The 20,243-nt window shown below is 47.2% G+C and overlaps 4 protein-coding genes across 4 annotated transcripts; all 4 read right to left on the reverse strand.

The window, feature by feature from the left end:
• Positions 1-309: 309 nt before the first annotated feature.
• Positions 310-3,273, reverse strand: F5J12DRAFT_45935 (uncharacterized protein). The gene is made up of 17 exons (XM_051739539.1): positions 3,140-3,273; positions 2,963-3,086; positions 2,780-2,910; positions 2,666-2,730; positions 2,514-2,615; positions 2,369-2,460; positions 2,293-2,317; positions 2,183-2,236; positions 1,941-2,131; positions 1,788-1,885; positions 1,571-1,738; positions 1,356-1,518; positions 1,288-1,301; positions 1,115-1,230; positions 935-1,050; positions 780-875; positions 310-726 (listed from the first exon to the last, which is right to left on the reverse strand). The coding sequence occupies exons 1-17, from the start codon at positions 3,162-3,164 to the stop codon at positions 384-386; spliced, it is 1,923 nt and encodes a 640-aa protein (XP_051594361.1). The 5' UTR covers positions 3,165-3,273; the 3' UTR covers positions 310-383.
• A 1,228-nt stretch (positions 3,274-4,501) lies between these two features.
• Positions 4,502-7,837, reverse strand: F5J12DRAFT_916223 (uncharacterized protein). The gene is made up of 17 exons (XM_051749192.1): positions 7,577-7,837; positions 7,400-7,523; positions 7,217-7,347; positions 7,096-7,160; positions 6,950-7,045; positions 6,787-6,896; positions 6,711-6,735; positions 6,606-6,659; positions 6,369-6,554; positions 6,209-6,293; positions 6,005-6,159; positions 5,782-5,954; positions 5,719-5,732; positions 5,553-5,668; positions 5,390-5,493; positions 5,240-5,332; positions 4,502-5,185 (listed from the first exon to the last, which is right to left on the reverse strand). The coding sequence occupies exons 1-17, from the start codon at positions 7,599-7,601 to the stop codon at positions 4,843-4,845; spliced, it is 1,899 nt and encodes a 632-aa protein (XP_051594362.1). The 5' UTR covers positions 7,602-7,837; the 3' UTR covers positions 4,502-4,842.
• A 413-nt stretch (positions 7,838-8,250) lies between these two features.
• On the reverse strand, positions 8,251-9,426 carry F5J12DRAFT_46160 (uncharacterized protein). Its single transcript, XM_051739547.1, has 7 exons — positions 9,043-9,426; positions 8,898-8,989; positions 8,822-8,846; positions 8,712-8,765; positions 8,470-8,660; positions 8,321-8,414; positions 8,251-8,271 (listed from the first exon to the last, which is right to left on the reverse strand). The coding sequence occupies exons 1-6, from the start codon at positions 9,238-9,240 to the stop codon at positions 8,390-8,392; spliced, it is 585 nt and encodes a 194-aa protein (XP_051594363.1). The 5' UTR covers positions 9,241-9,426; the 3' UTR covers positions 8,251-8,271; positions 8,321-8,389.
• A 1,134-nt stretch (positions 9,427-10,560) lies between these two features.
• F5J12DRAFT_775246 (uncharacterized protein) lies at positions 10,561-13,602 on the reverse strand (the record flags this gene model as incomplete). Its single annotated transcript, XM_051742306.1, has 18 exons — positions 13,424-13,602; positions 13,319-13,363; positions 13,131-13,254; positions 12,938-13,068; positions 12,826-12,890; positions 12,685-12,774; positions 12,507-12,634; positions 12,431-12,455; positions 12,326-12,379; positions 12,084-12,274; positions 11,929-12,026; positions 11,718-11,879; positions 11,503-11,665; positions 11,440-11,453; positions 11,274-11,389; positions 11,111-11,214; positions 10,958-11,050; positions 10,561-10,903 (listed from the first exon to the last, which is right to left on the reverse strand). The coding sequence occupies exons 2-18, from the start codon at positions 13,344-13,346 to the stop codon at positions 10,561-10,563; spliced, it is 1,929 nt and encodes a 642-aa protein (XP_051594364.1). The 5' UTR covers positions 13,347-13,363; positions 13,424-13,602.
• Between the last annotated feature and the right edge of the window lie 6,641 nt (positions 13,603-20,243).

The raw sequence follows: 20,243 nt of genomic DNA on the forward strand, positions 1-20,243 counted from the left end.
AATGGTCCTAAAGTCCTGAATGATCATTGGTGACAAAGAGTTTACAGACCTGGCCTGACGACATCCAGGAATAAACTCATCGGATGTACCTCGGGTAAAATCATTCATTTTCTACCGAGTAGAGCCACACTTTGCCATCACGCAGGCAAAGTTCACGTTTGAGTTATTTCTGGACGACATTCGGTACACACATCTGTTATGTATCAGTACTACTTATGTACATGCTGCTCTTGTAGCCCGAAAGGAATCCACTCTGGTTTGACCAACGTACAAGCGCAACTGCAAGACAATAGAGAAGCGATGACATGATGAGTGCAAGATAACAGTGAAAACTGGAGAAATCATGAAAACTTCAAGGGGAACGCCGAGTGGAAACACAGGCTTCAGCGACCTTGCCGACCATCGTCCCACTCTTCATCTACCCCCGAGTCAAATGGTGGGAGTCCTTCTATTGCCGCACGCACGTTGGCCTCCGCGTCAGCGGAAGAGATTAAGAATGTGATCCTCTCCAGAATAGGGTCCTGAGCACCGATTCGCCCTTCGAAAAGCCTAATGTCCGTGTGAACGTTCCTCATCCACGACGATTCATAGTAAGCTTTGAAAGCCAACTTAATCGCTCTGCGAGTAAGCTTCTTTCCCTTCGCCTCGGCGGTGTGCAAGAACAGTATCTCTAGAACATGTGTCAAATCAACGATGTAAGCCATAAACTTTTGGTGAGCTTTTTGCCTGGCAAAACATGTATCATTTGACGCCCTGAGCAGGGTAAAAGTTCCACATACAGTCGCTGATATGTTTCATAAGCCCATGTGACCAGGATTACGCAGGCAGCGAATGGCAGGACCACAGGCGCTAGAGTTAGAAGCGGTATGGGGTTGCTTGGAGTGGGACACCTTCCTTGAGCTTGTCACGTAGCAATTCGTACAGCAGCGCTTACCTGGAAAACGTGTCACTACGTCCGAGAGGGGCAGGTTCAGCTGTTGACCTAGTGGCCGCATCAACAGTCTCAACCATGCTCATCATCAGATTTTGAAATTCTGAGCTATTCAGATACTAGGAGGAAGATTTGAGTATGTCCTATAGAGCTAGAGCTCAGTAATAAGGTCACAAGGCTCACATCGTCAAGATCATAAAAGTTCCATACTAGCACGATGTCGGTGTGTATGACACGAAGACAGTTCAGCATGGTATAACCCTGGAAATTTGCGCTGGAAGCCAATGCCCTCCAGTATCCTTGTAGGTAGAAGGGATTGAGTAACCTAATACGTTGCTTTATACGCCAGGACTCACTCTGCTTTCCTACTCTAATTGGGAATCAATTTAGACCAGATGTCATGATCGCCATGAACGAGGCTTACTCGATGGACAACTCAACCTTCAATGTCGGTAACATTCGTTGTGCCCCTACAGCCGCCAAATGCACTGGCGATACTGCATTCCCCGGGGAGGCGAAATTCTTAGATACCTTTTCCTGAGTGAGGTTTATCAGCTCCTCGAGCCCTCGCTCGCACTTGTGTTTCGCTAGTGATGTCTGAGCTGAATGGTAGCAAGGAATTAGTGAAATGATACCCACAGCTAGCCGCAACATGCGAGATGTTCGTGCCTCCCGTGAAGTCTTGAATTGGCTCGATGCAATACGTTTGCAAATATCGTTTTGCCTCCGCCTCAGGGTCTGCTGATTTCTTCTTTCTCACGAAACTTACAAGTCTGTCGTACTTGGTAAATACCACTATAGTCGGGACTAGCAGTAGTCAGTAAACAGGAGATGCGAAGAGAATAGTTTTGCTCACTGCTCCCTAAGGCTTCCTTCGCTTCTCTCAGGAATGCTTCCACACCGTCCTCCAGCAGCCGTTCGCCGTATTTTAGAATTGGTACCTGGAAACATAACCTATTGTGTGCATCAGCTGTCGGAACCTTCAAATGTCTATCTCAGAAGGACGTACCAGACCGCATGAAGCTGATCTTTGACATCTGGCATTCTCTTCCTCTCTTCTATGAATGACTTCACGACGTCATAGTTGCTGCCTTCGGCTGGTTCGAAACCTCGGCTGTCGTGCAAGATGAATCTGTTGTTCTCCTGTGAAATGAGTTCTTTCTCGATAGCTGCTTGCCCTGGTCGATCTTTTGCGACATGCTATCAAGTTCGTTAATGTAAGGTAAGAATGAAAACCTTCAATCACTCAACCGCAACTTCCAGACCGAAGATTCGATTGATCAGAGTCGACTTCCCTACACCCGACTACAAGGATACCTTTATTGGGATCTGCTCGAGTGACGGGTGCAAGCTGAGATTACCTTTCCAACTACCAAGACTCGAAAGCTATTGCACATAGATGAATCAACTGTCCAAACGTGGGGATGTGGTACTCACCGAGGACAAGTGTCAATCAGTTCCTGAGTGGTTGGCTGTAAACCTTCGGAGTTTGACGTCTGAAATGTGCCTGTACTGCTGACTGCAATATCCTGCAAGCCCTCCATATCAGGACTCGTCTTGCAGCGCTTGATTCTTCACTTACGATTGGTACGCTTCGCACTACTACCGACTGCTCGGTATTTGGTTGTAGACTCTCGGTATCGGTATCTGCGGGGGAAATTGGGTTTAGGTTCGGAACTCTACTCTGCAGGCCCTCTGTCAGGACCCATTCAGTGGCATCTATTATTTACGTACGGCTATTTGGGTTTGGGATGCGAATCCGAGGGTGATGAGTAACTCGCCCCGTTTCTGCTGAAACACTGCACGGGTCTCAGGAGTCGAAGGAAAGATGCACACGGTGGAATATACCATTTCCTTCCAATCTGGAGTGAACATCGCCCGAACCAATCGTGAAGGTTTCAAAAGGCGGCTGGTGCCAGAAACGGAGACGCGACTTCTTTCGGCGTACGGAAATGGAGAGCTGCCCCGCAACGAACGTTCTACGGTGAATCAGTCAAGGACTTGAGGAGGTGCGGTTTAAACGAGACTGACAAAGGTTCATCGAGGTCTTTGCGAAAAGCGTCACTCCGCTGTTGGCTTCGAGGTATAGTGTATGCTGTGCCATCGATGTTGAGCTCTACGGATTTCACATCTTTTGCGCCTTCCAACGCGATATCTGCCAACAAAGTTAGTCCAGTGAAGATGTTAACAACAATCTCAAAGACATACAGGATAACTGTAAAGGCAAAGACATGGCTCGAGATGGTGAGCGACTAGGAAGCTGCTGTGCGTTTACATGCTGTCGTCAGGCGCCCAAGAAGTACTGTTGGCAGGTTGTTGGCCGCCACGATGCAGGTGGCCCGCTTCACCCTTCTTTCCAATACCAGCCATATCACAGCACAACGACAGGAAATGCATCAGCGCTGTTGGTTTGCCCTCCTAGAGCCTCACCCCCAATCAGGCTGAATGAAATCAAGCCAATCCAGTCCATTCATGATTGCGGAGCAATCTGACGCTCAACGAACGAACCACTACCGAGATTGGCTTTCGGAAATCGGAAGGTATGCCTCTACAGTTGAAGTTCCCTGTCGCAGCTATATTGTTGGTCATTTGAGGTACGTTGTCTTTTACCGCCACTGGCCTGACTTCGCCCTCATGTGGAGCAGATCTTTGAAACGAAATCGAATACGCGCCGATCCATTTACTTATCTATGGAAAGCCGGACGGTCAAGCTCAGAAATTACAGAAGTATCTATACAAGTAACTCAGTCGCGCGCAGACAGCGACAACGTCTGTATATATTTACCTATACAAGTAACTAGGTGCGCGGTAAGCATAGTAAAGTAAGCAGAAGGATATCGTACTCACCTCAGTCGCGCGCAGACAGCGACAACGTCTGAGGTGATTGGGGTCTACAGTGCAGAACTAAATACTGTAATGTAACAATAGAAGTGAAACACCGGGTGTTGAACCCGTTTACAATAAGTATTGTCTCGTTGTGAGACGCGCTATGGTCTTCGTGGATAACAAGAGGACTCGCACATAAGTGCGAGACACTGTAAATACAATAAACATAAGGACGCGGAGAGTTAGTTTGCGCGTTCAGTAATAGTGTTGAGTAAGAAAAGGGTCTAAAGCGGAAAATAGTTCTCACGACCCAGAGCGGATGCGTTCGGAACGGGCTACGTGCGACTTGCCAAATCTAACAAGAAAGGCGGTGGGCGAGGCTTGGGGCGAGGCACCCGTAAATGCTAGACTTGGTAATTGACACCCTTGGGACCCAGGACACCGCAAACCTACCCGAGATGCAATTTAACGCCCTGAATAGTAGGGATTCCGAGCACACTTTTGCACTGACACTCTCACAGCAAGGCATGGTATTAGTAGAAGGCGAGTGCCTGTGGTACTTGATACATGTGTAGTACTACGGTAACTAGAATGTCATTACTTGGACTCGACCTTGGCAGTCTGCATAAATACCTATAAACACCATGTGTATTTTTCCGGGTCTGTCCCGGGTCCCAAGGTGGTCGACTACCAAATCCAGTAGGTGTTCGGCACATCACCTACCATGTACCTGAGCGAGACCGTCTGGCTTTCCATACTTATCCTAAGCCAACTCAACTAAATGCTGATGATGATGCTAATTCTAGCGCGGGCTGTGGTCCATTGTACCGCAATACGTCCGTTGTGGCGATTTGCCAGGGCGCCGTTCGTAAACCTCCAGGAAAATGGCAAGATGTGGGTTGTAAGGTGGACAATAGTGTAGGTATTACAGACGACTGCCCGAAGACTTCTCTGTCGAAAAACACTCGATCCAAGCCAGCTACAACGTGCAAATACAGCGAGACAAGGCAGACTGTGATACAACAGGAAAACTAATGAAAGCACGCAAAAACGTCAGGAAAAGATGCTAAATGAATGCGCAAGCTTCACTGCGGGACTTCTTGGCCCATCCACTCTTCGTCTTTCTCCAGGTCAACTCGTGGAAGCGTTTCGAGCGCCGTAGACACTTGAACCTCCCTGCCGTCTGAAGAGATCATGGATGTGATCTTGTCGAGGACAGCATCACGAGTCGTAGTCGGACATTGGAAATGCCTAATTTCCGTGTGGGTGCACATTACCCATGGCGATTCAAGGTAGGCTTTATATGCCATCTTAACCGCCATACGAGTAAGCTTCTTTGCTCTTATCCCAGCCGTGAGTGAAAACAGTATTTCCAGTACGTGTGTCAAATCAACGATGTAAGCCATGAACTTTGTGGGAACGTCTTGTCTGGAAGGCCACTGAGCCGTCTGATGCTGAAAGCATCACAAAAGTGCCACGCACAGTCGCTGGTATGTTGCAAGAACCCACTTGCCATGGCCGAGGAAAGCATTTAATGGCAGCATTACAGGTGCTAGAGCGATGAGTGGGACCCCCCTTGATGGGCAGCGATTCGCTTGAGCTTGTCGCACAGCGGGTTCCAACGACACTTACCCAGTCAATGTGTCGGTGCGAGCGAGGGAATTTGGCTCGGCTGGTGCATCCACTCTCTCAACCATGTTCGTCATTATCTTTCGGAATTCCTCACTATTCAAGTACTACAAGGGAGATGTCAGCACATCGTAGTAAGGCTCGCTGCTAGGGCAACAATGCTCACTTGGCAAGGGTCATAAAAGTTCCAGACCGCCACGATGTCATTGTGTATGACACGAAGGCAGTCCTGTATTGTATGACCAAGGAAATTTGCGCTGGTACCCAGCGCACTCCAGTATTCTTGTAAAAAGGTCAGCCTCTAATAAAGCGTCGCATACATCCAGACTTACTTTGCTTTCCTACGCTGTTTAACAAGTCAAAATACATGCACTGTCGCAATGATTGACACTTACGCGACTGATAAGTCAACCTTCAATGTAGGCAACATTCGTTGTGCCACTGCAGCTGCCAGAGGCACTGGCGATACTTCATTCCCCGGGGAGGTGAAACTCATAGATACCATGTCCTGAGTAATGCTTATTAGGTCCCTAAGCTCGTGCTCATACCTGAGTTTCGCTGGTGGTCTCTGGGCTGAGTAGTTAAAACGGAATCGAAGGAGTAACACCCACAGCTAACTGCAACATGTGCAATATTCTCTCCAGTAAAGTCTTTGATTTGCTGGACGCATTCCTCTTGTAGATATCGTTGCCCTGCTTCAGGATCGTTTGGCATTCTCTGCCGCATGAAAGTCACGAGCCGGCCATGCTTCGTGAATACGACTATCGTCGGCGCTGAATGCGGTTGGTATACTGGAGATTAAACAACAATATAATTGCTCACTATTCCCTAGGACTTCCTTCCTTGTTTTCAAAAACGCTTCTGCAGCGTCCTCCAAAAGTCGTTCACCGTACGTCGGAATGGGTATCTGAAAACACAACCAATCATGTAGACTCTTCCGTCAAAACCTTCAACGTGGCTGTCTCAGAACTACGTACCAGACCGCGTGAAGCTGATTTTTGATATCGGGTTCTTTCTTCCTCTCTACTATGAATGACTTCACGGTTTCATAGTTGCCAGCATCGCCCGCCTCAAAACCTTTGCTATCATGCAAAATCAGCCGGTCGTTCTGTGGCGAAGTGAATTCCTGTTCAATGTCTGCTTTCTCTGGTTGATCCCTTGCTACATTCTATAACCATTGCCAACGCCAGCTAGGGCCACAGAATTTGAACCACTCAACCGCAGTGTTCACACCGAAGATTCGATTGATCAAAGTGGATTTTCCAACACCTGACTGTAAGGATGTCAGAACCTAGGTGAGTGGCGGCATGCAAGTTCAAGTTACCTTTCCAACTACCAAGACTCGGAAACTATTACACGGCAATAAGTGAGACACTGGCAAGTGTGAAGTTGAGACTCACCGAGGACACTGTTTAATGAGCTCTTCAGTGGTTGGTCGTAGACTATCGCGATTCGCAGGTGCAAGTGTGTTGGCAGCGACACCTATACCTGCACTGCCAATTGCAATATCCTGCAAGCCCTCCATATCAGTACTCGTCTTGCAGCGCTTGATTCTCCACTTACGGTTGGAATGCTTCGCACTACTACCGACTGTTGGGTATTTGGCTGTAGACTCTCGGCATCTGCAGGGGAAGATGGGTTCGGGTTCGGAACTCTAGTCTGCAGGCCCCCCGTCAGGACCCATTCAGTGGCATCTATTATTTACGTACGACTATTGGGGCTTGGGATGCGAATCCGAGGGTGACGAGTAACTTGCCCCGTTCCCGCTGAAACACTGCAAGGGTCTCAGATCTCAGGAGTCGAAGGAAAGATGTACATGGTGGAATATACCATGTCCTTCCAACCCGGAGAGAACATCGCCCGAATCGATCGTGAAGGTTTCAACAAGCGGCAGGCGCCCGAAACGGAGACGCGACTTCTTTCGGCGTACGGAAATGGAGAGCTGCCCCGCAGTCAACGTTCTACGGTGGGTCAGTCAAGCGCTTGATGACGTGCAGTTTAAACGAGACTGACAAAGGTTCATCGAGGTCCTTGTGAAATGCGCCACTCTGCTGATCGCTTCGAGGTATAGGGTATACCATGTTGTTGACGACGAGCTCTACGGATTCGACATCTTTCGCGTCTTCCAACTTGATATCTGCCCGAAAAGTTAGTCCAGTAAAGGCTTTAACAGCAATCTCAAAGCCGTACAGGATAACTGTAGAGGCAAAGACATGGCTCGAGATAGTGCGCGTCTAGGAAGCTGCTGTGCGTTTATATGCCGAAATTCACAGGTGGCCGTGCTACTCTACATCTGGGAAACAGCTACGCGACGCGGCTGTTAACAGCTCTTCCGCACTTGAGCGAGCTCTCTCATTGGCCAACAAGTGTCTTAGCGAGTCTTACGACAAGTCACTTCCAAACGGAGGCAGGTATAACCTGCTCACTCCCTCGGGTAGTTTTGCAGATGTAAATGGGAATCAATTTAGACCAGATGTCATGATCGCCATGAACCAGGCTTACTCGATGGACAACTCGACCTTCAATGTTGGTAACATTCGTTGCGCCCCCACAGCCGCCAAATGCACTGGCGATACTGCATTCCCCGGGGAGGCGAAATTCTTAGATACCTTTTCCTGAGTGAGGTTTATCAGCTCCTCGAGCCCTCTCTCGCACTTGTGTTTCGCTAGTGATGTCTGAGCTGAATGGTAGCAGGGAGTTGATGAAATGATACCCACAGCTAGCCGCAACATGCGAGATGTTTGTGCTTCCTGTGAAGTCTTGAATCGGCTCCATGCGATACGTTTGCAAATATCGTTTTGCCTCCGCCTCAGGGTCTGTTGACTTCTTCTTTCGCACGAAACTCACAACTCTGTCGTACTTGGTAAATACCACTGTGGTCGGGACTAGCAGTAGTCGAAAAACAAGAGATGCGAAGAGAATGGTTTTGCTCACTGTTCCCTAAGGCTTCCTTCGCTTCTCTAAGGAACGCTTCCACACCGTCCTCCAGCAGCCGTCCGTATTTTAGAATTGGTACCTAGAACATAACCTATCGTGCACATCAGCTCTCGAAACCTTCAAATGTCTACCTCAGAAGGACGTACCAGACCACATGAAGCTGATCTTTGACATCTGGCATCTTCTTCCTCTCTTCTATGAATGACTTCACGACGTCATAGTTGCTGCCTTCGGCTGGTTCGAAACCTCGGCTGCCGTGCAAGATGAATCTGTTGTTCTCCTGTGAAATGAGTTCTTTCTCGATAGCTGCTTGCCCTGGTCGATCTTTTGCGACGTGCTATAGAGTTCGTTAATGCAAGGTAAGAATGAAAACCTTCAATCACTCAACCGCAACTTCCAGACCGAATATTCGATTGATCAGAGTCGACTTCCCTACACCTGACTACAAGGATACCTTTATTGGGATCTTCTCGAGTGACGAGTGCAAGCCGAGATTACCTTTCCAACTACAAAGACTCGAAAGCTATTGCACATAGATGAATCAACTGTCCAAACATGGGGATTTGGTACTCACCGAGGACAAATGTCGATCAGTTCCTTAGTGGTTGGCTGTAAACCTTCGGAATTTGACAGTCCAGATGTGCCTGTACTGCCGACTGTAACATCCTCCAAGCCCTCCATATCAGGACTCGTCTCGCAGTGCTTGATTCTTCACTTACGGTTGGTACGCTTCGCACTGCGACCGACTGCTCGGCATTTGGTTGCAGACTCTCGGTATCTGCGGGGGAAGATGGGTTTGGGTTCGGAACTCTACTCTGCAGGCCCTCTGTCAAGACCCATTCAGTGGCATCTATTATTTGCGTACGGCTATTTGGGTTTGGGATGCGAATCCGAGGGTGACGAGTAACTCGCCCCATTTCTGCTGAAACACTGCAAGGGTCTCAGATCTCAGGAGTCGAAGGAAAGATTTGCACGGTGGAATATACCATGTCCTTCCAATCTGGAGAGAACATCGCCCGAACCGATCGTGAAGGTTTCAACAGGCGGCTGATGCCGGAAACGGAGACGCGACTTCTTTCGGCGTACGGAAACGGAGAGCTGCCCCGGGGCGAACGTTCTACGGTGGGTCAGTCAAGGGCTTGACTCAGACAGGCAGTTTGAACGAGACTGACAAAGGTTCATCTATGTCTTTGCGAAAAGCGTCACTCCGCTGTTGGCTTCGAGGTACAAGGTACACCATGTTATTGACGACGAGCTCTACGGATTTGATATCTTTTTAGTACATCTTCCAACGCGATATCTGCCCACAAAGTTAGTCCAGTAAAGATGTTAACAACAATCTTAAAGACATACAAAATAACTGTAAAGGCAGAGACATGGTTCGAGATGGTGAGCGACTAGGAGGCTGCTGTGCGTTTACATGCTGTCGTCAGGCGCCCAAGAAGTACTGTTGGCAGGTTGTTGGCCGTCACGCTGCAGGTGGCCCGCTTCACCCTTCTTTCCAACACCAGCCATACTTCACTGGCACAACGACATGAAACCCCACAGCCCCACCCTCCAATTGACTGGAACGAAGCTCCCATAATCCATTTACATTTACGGGTAGTCTTGACCCGGACGTTATCACTGTGGGTCACCCCTGAGAATCCTAAAGGGGGACTGTAACGTCTGGTTCGAGATCATGATCACGGAGGAATCTGACGCTCAGCACAGCCAGAATTGACCTTCGGAAATCAACTCCTGTCAGAGGTACATTCAAGGTACAGTTGAGGTACAGCCGCTGCTCCACGATGTACGATGAGTCTGCAACCACCACCGTCGAGAGCGCCCGACTTCGCCCTCATGCAGAACAGAATTTTTCGAATACATGCCAATCCGTTTACTTGTCCTAAGCTACCTCAACCTGCCAATCCTAGTATAGGCTGTGTCAGTGGCCCATCTGATGCGTCCCTTGCAGTACTCTGTTCGTAAACCTCCAGGAATGCAGGCGAGAGGTGCATTATAATGTGGGCAATGTGTTGTAAACGGGTGACGTGTGGGCACCTCCGGATCGGTTTGACACCGACGCTCTCAACTGCCCGAGGACTTCTCGCATCAGGAAAATTTTGATCCAAATCAGCTACAACGTGCAAATACAGTGAGATACGGCAGGAGTAGCGTTAGTACCGCGATACAACAGGAAAGCTAGTAAAAGTATGCAAAACGTCCGGAAAAGATGCTGAATGAAAGCACAGGCTTCACCGAGAGGCTTCTTCGCTCGTCCACTCTTCATCTCTCTCCAAGTCAACCGATGGCATCCTTTCGAGCGCCCTAGAAACATGAACCTCCCTGCCGTCTGAAGTGATCATAGTTGTAATCTTCTCAAGAACTACGTCACGAGCCGCAGTCCAACATTGGAAATGCCTGATTTCTGTGTGGGTGTACATTACCCATTGCGATTCAAGGTAGGCTTTATATGCCATCTTAACCGCCATACGAGTAAGCTTCTTTGCTCTTATCCCAGCCGTGAGTGAAAACAGTATTTCCAGTACGTGTGTCAAATCAACGATGTACGCCATGAACTTTGTGGGAACGTCTTGTCTGAGAGGTCACTGAGTCATCTGATGCTGAAGGCATCACAAAAGTGCCACGCACAGTCGCTGGTATGTTGCAAGAACCCACTTGCCAAGGCCGAGGAAAGCATTTAATGGCAGCATTACAGGTGCTAGAGCAATGAGTGGGACCCCCCTTGATGGGCAGCGATTCGTTTGAGCTTGTCGCACAGGGGGTTCCAACAACGACACTTACCCGGTCAATGTGTCGGTGCGAGCGAGGGAATTTGGCTCAGCTGGTGTATCGATCCTCTCAACCATGTTCATCATCACCTTTCGGAATTCCTCACTATTCAAGTACTACAAGGGAGATGTCAGCACATCGTAGTAAGGCTCGCTGCTAGGGCAACAATGCTCACTTGGCAAGGGTCATAAAAGTTCCAGACCGCCACGATGTCATTGTGTATGACACGAAGGCAGTCCTGTATTGTATGACCAGGGAAGTTTGCGCTGGTACCCAGCGCACTCCAGTATTCTTGTAAAAAGGTCGGCCTCTAATAAAGTGTTGCATACTTCCAGACTTACTTTGCTTTCCTACGCTGTTTAACAAGTCAAAATACATGCACTGTCGCAATGCTTCACACTTACGCGATTGATAAGTCAACCTTCAATGTAGGCAACATTCGTTGTGCCCCTGCAGCTGCCAGAGGCACTGGCGATACTCGGTTCTCCGTGGAGGTGAAACTCATAGATACCATGTCCTGAGTAAGGCTTATTAGGTCCTTAAGCCCCTGCTCATATTTGGGTTTCGCTGGTGGTCGCTGGGCTGAGTGGGAAAACGGAATCGAAGGAGTAACACCCACAGCTAACTGCAACATGTGCAATATTCTCTCCCGTAAACTCCTTGATTAGTTGGACGCATTCTTCTTGCAGATATCGTTGCCCTGCTTCAGGATCGTTTGGCATTCTCTGCCGCATGAAAGTCACGAGCCGGTCATGTTTCGTGAATACGACTATCGTCGGCGCTGAATGCGGTTGGTATACTGGAGATTAAACAACAATATAATTGCTCACTATTCCCTAGGACTTCCTTCCTTATTTTCAAAAACGCTTCTGCAGCGTCCTCCAAAAGTCGTTCCCCGTATGTTGGAATGGGTATCTGAAAACACAACCTATCATATTGACCCTTCCGTCAAAACCTTCAACGTGGCTGTCTCAGAACTACTTACCAGACCGCGTGAAGCTGATTTTTGATATCGGGTTCTTTCTTCCTCTCTACTATGAATGACTTCACGGTTTCAAAGTTGCCAGCATCGCCCGCTTCAAAACCTTTGCTATCATGCAAAATGAGCCGGTCGTTCTCTGGCGAAGTGAATTCCTGTTCAATGTCTGCCTCCCCTGGTTTATCCTTTTCTACAATCTATGGCCGTCATCAACGCCAGGTAGGGACACAGAATTTGAACCACTCAACCGCAGTGTTCACACCGAAGATTCGATTGATCAAAGTGGACTTTCCAACACCTGACTATAAGGATGTTAGAACCTAGGTGAGTGGCGGCATGCAAGTTCAAGTTACCTTTCCAACTACCAAGACTCGGAAACTATTACATGGCGACAAGTGAGACACTGACAGGTGTGAGATTAAGACTCACCGAGGACACTGCTGAATGAGCTCGTCAGTGGTTGGTCGTAGATCTTTGCGATTGGGAGGTGCAAGTGTGCTGGAAGGTGCAGGTATGTCGGCAGCTACACGTGTACCTGCACTCAAAGCTGTATTCTGCTAGTTGCCATCTATCAGCACATGTCCAGTACCGCCCGCTTCCCACTTACAGCCAATGTGGAACGGCCAGCGATTGGGATTGGTTGCTCAGTGGTCGATTGTGAAGGCACAAGATTCGCGGGTACACTCGGAGCCGTAACCTGAAAACCTTCCGTTAGCATTCCTCGTGTAACGCCTGTTTTTTTGCGTACGCCTGACTGGGTTTGGGGCAGAAAGCGAAGCTTGATGGATACTTTGTCCCATACGTGCTGAAACTCTGCAATTTTGAGGAGCCCAAAGAACGATGCATAAGCCTGAGTTTACCTTGCCTATCTAACTTGGACTGAACATGATCAGGGCGAATTGTAACGGTTTCTGGATCCGTTTCGCCACAGCAAGAGAACCACGACCTCTTTCGGCTTACAGAAAGAGAGAGCGGCTCTGTTTCCAATGTCCTATCGTGGATCAGCCGTGAGCTTGAGAGGTGGGATTGACGTGTAGCTGAAAGGATACTGACAATGGCTTATCAAAAGCTTTCGAAAAAGTGTCGCTCTTCTCTTGACTTCGAGCAAGGGAGTATTCACTGCCATTGAGTTGGAGTTTGACGGATTCTATGCCTTGTGCGTTCTGCAACTCGATGTCTGCACACAGGTGTTTCGTGAAATTAGTCTCCAGGAATTGGTACTTGACAATCTCAAGTCATACAGGAGAGTTTCAGCGGCGAAGCCATCATACAGGGCTGTGTGGTGACTGCAGGAAGAGTAAGGGGTCAGCGCAAGTCGCACAGTGCCTTCGGGCGCCTGAGCTTGCTGTGTGCAATGCTGCAGAGAACACGCGATGACCACGTGTCCTTTTTCGCTCTGTTCGGTTACCGGCCAAGCAAGCGCCATCCTTCAAGGTTCCCTCCTGCTTCCCACTCTTATCGAGGAAAGCTATTAGAAAAGTTAGCTCATTGTAAGTAACTTACTGGTCGGAGATCTTCAGGTAGCACAGAGATAGAGGTGTACTGGATCATCTCATTCACATATCTGTACTGTCCGTTTTATGTAACTGGTCTTCCTCGTACTACAAGAACACCCAGGACAACTCGACACTACACGTCCAAAGCTGACCTCACAACAAAAGAACAGTGTGTCTAAAACGCGCGGTATTCATGCGTTCGTGAGGCACCGGTAGGCCGTGACAGGGGGTTCAACTCAAAAGTCTGTTTTTGCGACATAGGTCAACATGCCCCTGATCAGGCACTAAATGATATCGAAGGTCCTTGAGCTTGAGGGCTATCTAGCTTCGAATTGGACCACTGCCTACCGTACAAGCTCGACTTCTTATGTAACCCAAAAAAGAGAAAGAAAAAACTTAGAGCTAGTTCGGAAACCAGTGTGCAACCCATTGCTGACACATGTGTCAGTTAACATGCCTGGGATGCTCCATGAACTACAAAGCGGAGTTTCAACCTTCCTTGCAACTATACAACAATGATTGCTCGTCGATATGATGACCTCAAACCCATTATTGCTTGTATCACTTCTGCTACACTTTGCATTCTACATGTTGCTAGACTCCTTGTTCTTTTAGAATCAGATCAGGAGTCAGAAATGATGAGTAGTCACAAGTGGACTGATCCAGAGACTCATGCTCTCCTTGACTACCTCATTGAACACTGGTCAGAACAAGGTGATTCAGGCAACTTCAAATCCAGTGTATTTTCTAGTGCCACTGCTGTGATTGCTCCACCTAACTCACCCCCCACAAGAACTGCTCAGCAGGTTCAAAATAAATGGTGATGGGTAAGTGCATCCTCCTCACACTGATAGCCTTGACTGATATTGTTATTAGTTGAAAGTGATCCATAATTCCATCAAAGGCTTCATTCAACACTCTGGGTCTGGCTCATGGGATGAACATTTTGGTGCCAATATCATCACACCAGCTGAAGAGAATGTGTGGAATAGCTATGTTGCAACCAATGTATGTTGTCCCCTATCATTGAGTGGTATCAGTTCATCTAACATGAATGCATCAGAGTGGATGATGTATCCTGCCCTATAAAAATGTGGGATGGCCATTTTATGTGAAGATGGATCACCCCATCAGGAGGGGCACAAGGTGCTAATGTGTACACACCATTGGAGGCCCCCTCATCCAACTGGCCCCCAAATTGGCTTGAGGATGAAGATCAAGAAACATGGCCAGGTAACTTTGACAAGCCTTCCAACAGTAACATCAGTGGCATGAACCCAGCTCCCAATCCCTTGTATATCAACTTCATGGCTGAATTTCCCACATTTTTTCCCAACCCTTTGCACCCTGATCCACTGATTCCATCTGCATTGCCCATTGTGGTCCCAACTCAGGGGGTGGGCACACCATCAGCCAGCATCCCAGCATTGCCCCTTGTGGTTCTGACTCAGAGGGTGGGCATGCTGTCAGCCAGCATCCCAGCATACCCTCCCTTCCCAGTGAAGGGGCTGGGAATGTCTTCAGGGAGTGTCAGTAGGACTGGTAAGGAGAAATGCACATTTTCTTCTGGGCCCTATCCAACTTTGTACACTTCTACCCTGCCCCCATCATGTAAACCATCTTGTGGGTCTGGTCAGTCATCTGCCCAGTCCTTTGGTCCTCCCAGGAATCAACAGCCAATTCTGCCCAAACTCTCAGCTGGGACTGCAGTGTTTGGTCTGACTGGCACTGTCAACCACATGACTGATCTCCTTGGTTTGATATACCATGACAGTGCAAATGCAAGTGCTGCTTCACCTGCCCCCACCCCCACCCCCACTGTCCAGCATGGAGCCATTGCCACCAGTTCTGTTGACCACCTTTCCAAGGCATTGACCCTTCTGTCCACTGAGGACTCCTTGCTACTGGTTGAGGTGGGTGCATTTATGGTGCACACTGTTCCTGCAGATGAGAAGAAGGCAATGATGTATGCATCCATCACAAATACCACTCTTCATCAAGCTGTTGCCAACCAAGAGTATCAATGATCAATTGCTGGTCATCTGCAGGAAGGTGGTGTTGATCAGGGGGGACCACTTTGAATTACAATGTAGCTGCATATACTTTCCATACTGACATGTACCTCTTTCATTTGTTGTTGTAATTCACACTGTTTTGGATGACTTATCAAGAGTAATCACTGGAATTAAGTCTTCACATTAAAAAAATGTACATGGAAGGGCAGTAGTTCCTAGGTATATTCCCCACCACTATACTCATCCTCAGCACCATCCACATCCATGTCAGACTCATCTTCAAGGAGCTCCATGTGTCCCACTGCCTCTCTCTCCCTCAGGATGGCCTGGTAATCGATCCACATTGCCTCAGTGATTTGATCATGCAATGCATGTGCCTCTGGATGTTCTCCATTGCCTTCCAGTACACTGGGCCCCTCCAACCCATTGCCACCTTGTACACCTGCATCAAATGGAGCACCAAAGTCTTCTGGAAGTTCACCTTCAAATGGACCATGGATGTGGATGAAATTATGAAGGGCACAAAGTGCTGCTGGCAGCTGTGCTTGCATCTGGAGATCAAATGGTGGAACTAGTGAAAGGATATGAAAATGATGCTTTATGACACCAAAAATACATTCAATAACATTGCAGGCCAATGCATGCCACAAGTTGAACAATTCCTGCTTGTTCACAGGCCTGCAGTTTTCATCAGTAGGATGGTCAGGGGATTGTAAGTGTGATTACTTACATTACACTAGCATGGCCCCATTCAGCTAAATGGTAGCATACACCACAGCATGGAACAAGCAACATTCAGTCTGCAGGAAATCTGGCATCTGCAAGCAAAAACTTTCCTTTGGGAATCCTCAAGTCATGTGTGGTCGCATATTTGTAGACATGGGTGTCTGCTGCACTGCCCTCCCAGCCCATAAGAGAGTAAATAAACCATAGGTCAAAATCACATGTGAAGAGACAGTTTTGGGAAACATACCCCTTGCAGTTCCAGTAGTTCAAACATATGTAGGTGGGGGGAGATGCATGGATATGGCATCCATCAATGGTGCTGATAGCATTGCAGAAGTATGGCCAGAATTTTGGGTTGTTTTGGATCTTTGAAGGAACAGTATTGCCAGCTGGAAATTGAATGTAGTCTGTATAAAAAGGTTGTATTGCAAGCATGGTGAGTATCATATGGAAATAACTGGAAACTCCATGCAGTAGTTACATTGGAGGAGTGTTAAATACATACCATGAAATCATATCATTTGATCATTGAAAGCACTCCCCTACATGCCTGAATGGCAGGCCAGTGATGCATGTATACAGGAATATTGCAAGTTGTTCCTCGAGAGAAACGAACCTTGAATTCTTGAGTCCAAGCTGCTGCAAAGCGATGATAAGCTGCTGGAAAACCTCCATGTGCATCCCAAGTTTGCAACAAATGCATTCTGGGTGACCCACAAGCAGTTCCAGCACCCAGTCTTCACCAGACAGGTGGGAGGTGTGGTATGGCTGAGGTTCTTGGCCAAGATCTGATTCAAGGAGATGTGTGACTGCACAGAGAATGATGCTGAGGACCAATGCAATATACTTTACCAGATGATGGCATTGTTCTAGGCTGAGAGGGCACATGTAGGGTTACATACTGTAGTACATGCTGATTGATTATCACTATCAGCAGCCCAGCACAGATTATGGCTCTGACTAAACTTTGGCATGTGCTGTTAGACTCAAACAAGCCAACATGAGTCAGTAATGCTTGGCAATGCTCTACACCAGTTTCTGAACTGGCTCTAAACATGTCACACAATGTGACAGTAGAGGCTTCTTTGATAAATCCAACTATTCTGCACACCAAGAACAGCAAGGGCAAGAAGTTTTCATTCTACACATGCATATATGTTTGTCAATGGCACACATTTCTTTGAAGATTTTGACTGCTATGATTTGGTTCTACTGTATATATACTCTTGCACTAAAAGTACACTTGTACATGGGACATGAGGCTAATGAATGGGTATGCATACCAGGATGAGCCAGTATGGTCGAAATATTTGCAGTGAGACATGAATGATGTGCTTGTGAAGTTGTGACAGATGATCCATGATGAGTGTGGATGGGTATAAGTCGAAGATTTAAGCATCTTGCAATGAACACTTCACAAACAGTGTTGAGAACAGATACTGGCAGAGTTGAGAATTGTGTAGAGGTAGGTGCCTGTAACCTGTCAACAACAACACAGTAAATCAGCAATCCCATCATATGAAAACCTAAATAACTAGTCAGTTGAAGATGAAGTCACACTTACCCATAGCCAGACTTGCCAAGTTGACACAGTACACTGCAATAGGTTCACTGTCATTTTCTCCATCCCTCAGGACTGTAAACTGTACAAACACCAAGTCCAGCAAGTTCATGGTGCACTCAAAGGTCAGACGAAGACTCTCTTGCTGGACAGGGTTGAGCCCATTATTCTTCATGGAGCTCATGTGAGCAGTAATGGTGCAGGTCACACCCAAACCACTTGATCTTGGTGAAACCAATGGAGATGACAAGCCTGAAGACAAGGATGAACAAGAGAAATGTGCCTAGTCTGGAGTGTATATTGAGACTTCCACATAGGGATCTCTGATGTTCTGGTCGATTACCTCATGACCCATGGAGTCTTTCGGATGAGGGAGTAGTTGTGCTGAAATGATCTACACCAAGTACAGGTGTTAAGCATGGTAACAACTCCACATAGAGACACTGTAAAAAGTAAAATCACTAAAAATAAATGTCCAAATCACTTTTATTAAGTGTCAGAACAGCTGAAGATCAGTGTCTGTCATTGAATATCAGCATCATAATGTGACACTAAAGTGCCCATCTGGTCTAGTAAAAAACAGTGTCTTTGTCACTGAAAAAAAAACATTGTAAGTACTGATTAACAGTGCCTTGTAACTGTTTTTCCATGTCATGACACTGTATTAAGTTGATGCAAGCACTCATTTTCTGCTTCGATAGCACAGATTTTCATACTCACTTACATATGTCACACTTGTCATAGCAATAACCAGGCAATTGACAAAGTTGTGATTTCGAATGCTACCTGAGGTTACAGAGACACCAACAATATGATCATATAACAGGGTATTCCACAAAAGTGTCAGTAGTCCATCACAAGTCCAGCAGGAGCTAATGAGACTGAGCAACACAGTAGCAACAGAAATGAAAACCATCCAGCAAAAGCGATCTATCAACCTTGTAAAGTGGAGAATGTCTGAGGAGGAGCAACTGGCAGTGCAACAACAGGCAGCTGAACGAGAGTGGTTGAGCAGCAGCAATCAAAAGTGTGCAAGATGTGGACCTAATGTTTTAATTGTGTACTTCAGGGTGTACATTGAGCCTGTGTCTGAATTATGCAAGGTCAATCTTGTTAGCAAGCCAACCTAGGGATAAGAGTGTGGGTTTACTGCCACTGCAGCATCCCGAGCCCAAGGATCCTGTTCAACTGTCTCAGGGGCCTTCTTACTTGGCTGCCCATGAGGCTTCTTCCCCAGTGTTTGAGAATGACTTGTAGTTGTATTTACATAAGCACCACTAGTGCTTGTGGCAGCCTGGATGGTTGAAATGCAGTGTGTAGTAATTCCATGGTCAGATCACTATGTTTCAACACACCTGACTGGTTTCTTGCTGACCCAAAGCACTAGATGTGCAAGTGGCGCCCTCCTTTGGTGGACAAAGCACAAGATGTGGTTTTGGGCGAGCATTTGACTGATCCTATTGCTGTCAGCTCTATGAGATCAAAGTAAAAGATGCACACCACTTGTGCCCAGAACATCAGTTGTCTTTGTATACTGAAGCACAACCAGTGCCTTTGCAGCATCATGGATTGTTTGGCTCCTGAGGTTTCTCTGTTAAGAGCAAATGTCATTGTTCATTTGATCTGATTGAGCTCATCATCATCATTGCACTCAGGATTGATCAGTTTGCTGACATCATTACTTTCTACCATGATATTGTGTGTGGGCATGGTTGACAAAAGGCTGAAGTCTTGAGCAATAAACCAACAGACAACATGGGGAATTATGAAGTAGGTTAGGTACTGCAAAAGTGAGAGAGGCTGAAATGCATCAGTTGACATTGTTGGTGGAAATAGCTGGAGTAGTGTGTGCATAACAATTGCAGCACCTTTTGAACCATAGCTGTGATGTCATCAGTTTTAAATGTCCTCAAGGAACATAATGCACAGACTACTTACTATCTGCAACGTGAGTTTTCCCATATTGCCAAAGACATCAGAGGGATGCACATTTCAGCAAACTGCACTATTGTGTAATGATTCACCTTGAGGTCAGCTTCAAAACAGGTCCAAAGCCAGAGGTTCTTGCATGCTTCTGTATCAAACATGAGTTTCTTGAGTCCATCATACATTTCCAAAACATGAGAGGGGATATCTTTGAACTCAATTTTTGTGGCCAGCCAATCCTTTGCCTCTGCAACCTTGAGGGCTTTGAGCCAACATTGCTCTTGTTTGATTAAAATACAGATATCTGTCTCCAAATGAATATTGGTCTTCATTTCCTTGACAAGGCCAACATAGGTGGACAACACAGTCTTGAGCTGGATGGAGCAAAACATCCAAGTCCCATGTGCTACCAGGTGAGTGCCCCACACCTTTCAACATGCCA

The sequence above is a fragment of the Pisolithus orientalis genome (genome assembly GCF_024613125.1).
Source record: "Pisolithus orientalis strain OTSU chromosome Unknown F5J12scaffold_102, whole genome shotgun sequence".
Classification (NCBI taxonomy): Eukaryota; Fungi; Basidiomycota; class Agaricomycetes; order Boletales; family Pisolithaceae; genus Pisolithus; species Pisolithus orientalis.

Coding starts and splice junctions, on each gene's coding strand:
- F5J12DRAFT_916223 (XM_051749192.1), bottom strand. CDS start 7,601: ATGTCTTTGCCTCTACAGTTATCCT. Junction 7,524..7,576: donor TTTGCCTCTACAGTTATCCT/GTACGGCTTTGA, acceptor CTTTTCGGGCAG/ATATCAAGTTGGAAGACGCG. Junction 5,955..6,004: donor AGAATATTGCACATGTTGCA/GTTAGCTGTGGG, acceptor TACTCAGCCCAG/AGACCACCAGCGAAACTCAG.
- F5J12DRAFT_46160 (XM_051739547.1), bottom strand. CDS start 9,240: ATGGGGCGAGTTACTCGTCACCCTCGGATTCGCATCCCAAACCCAAAT. Junction 8,661..8,711: donor TATTCGGTCTGGAAGTTGCG/GTTGAGTGATTG, acceptor CGAACTCTATAG/CACGTCGCAAAAGATCGACC. Junction 8,415..8,469: donor GATCAGCTTCATGTGGTCTG/GTACGTCCTTCT, acceptor TGTGCACGATAG/GTTATGTTCTAGGTACCAAT.
- F5J12DRAFT_45935 (XM_051739539.1), bottom strand. CDS start 3,164: ATGTCTTTGCCTTTACAGTTATCCT. Junction 2,132..2,182: donor TCTTCGGTCTGGAAGTTGCG/GTTGAGTGATTG, acceptor CGAACTTGATAG/CATGTCGCAAAAGATCGACC. Junction 1,051..1,114: donor ACTTTTATGATCTTGACGAT/GTGAGCCTTGTG, acceptor TCTTCCTCCTAG/TATCTGAATAGCTCAGAATT.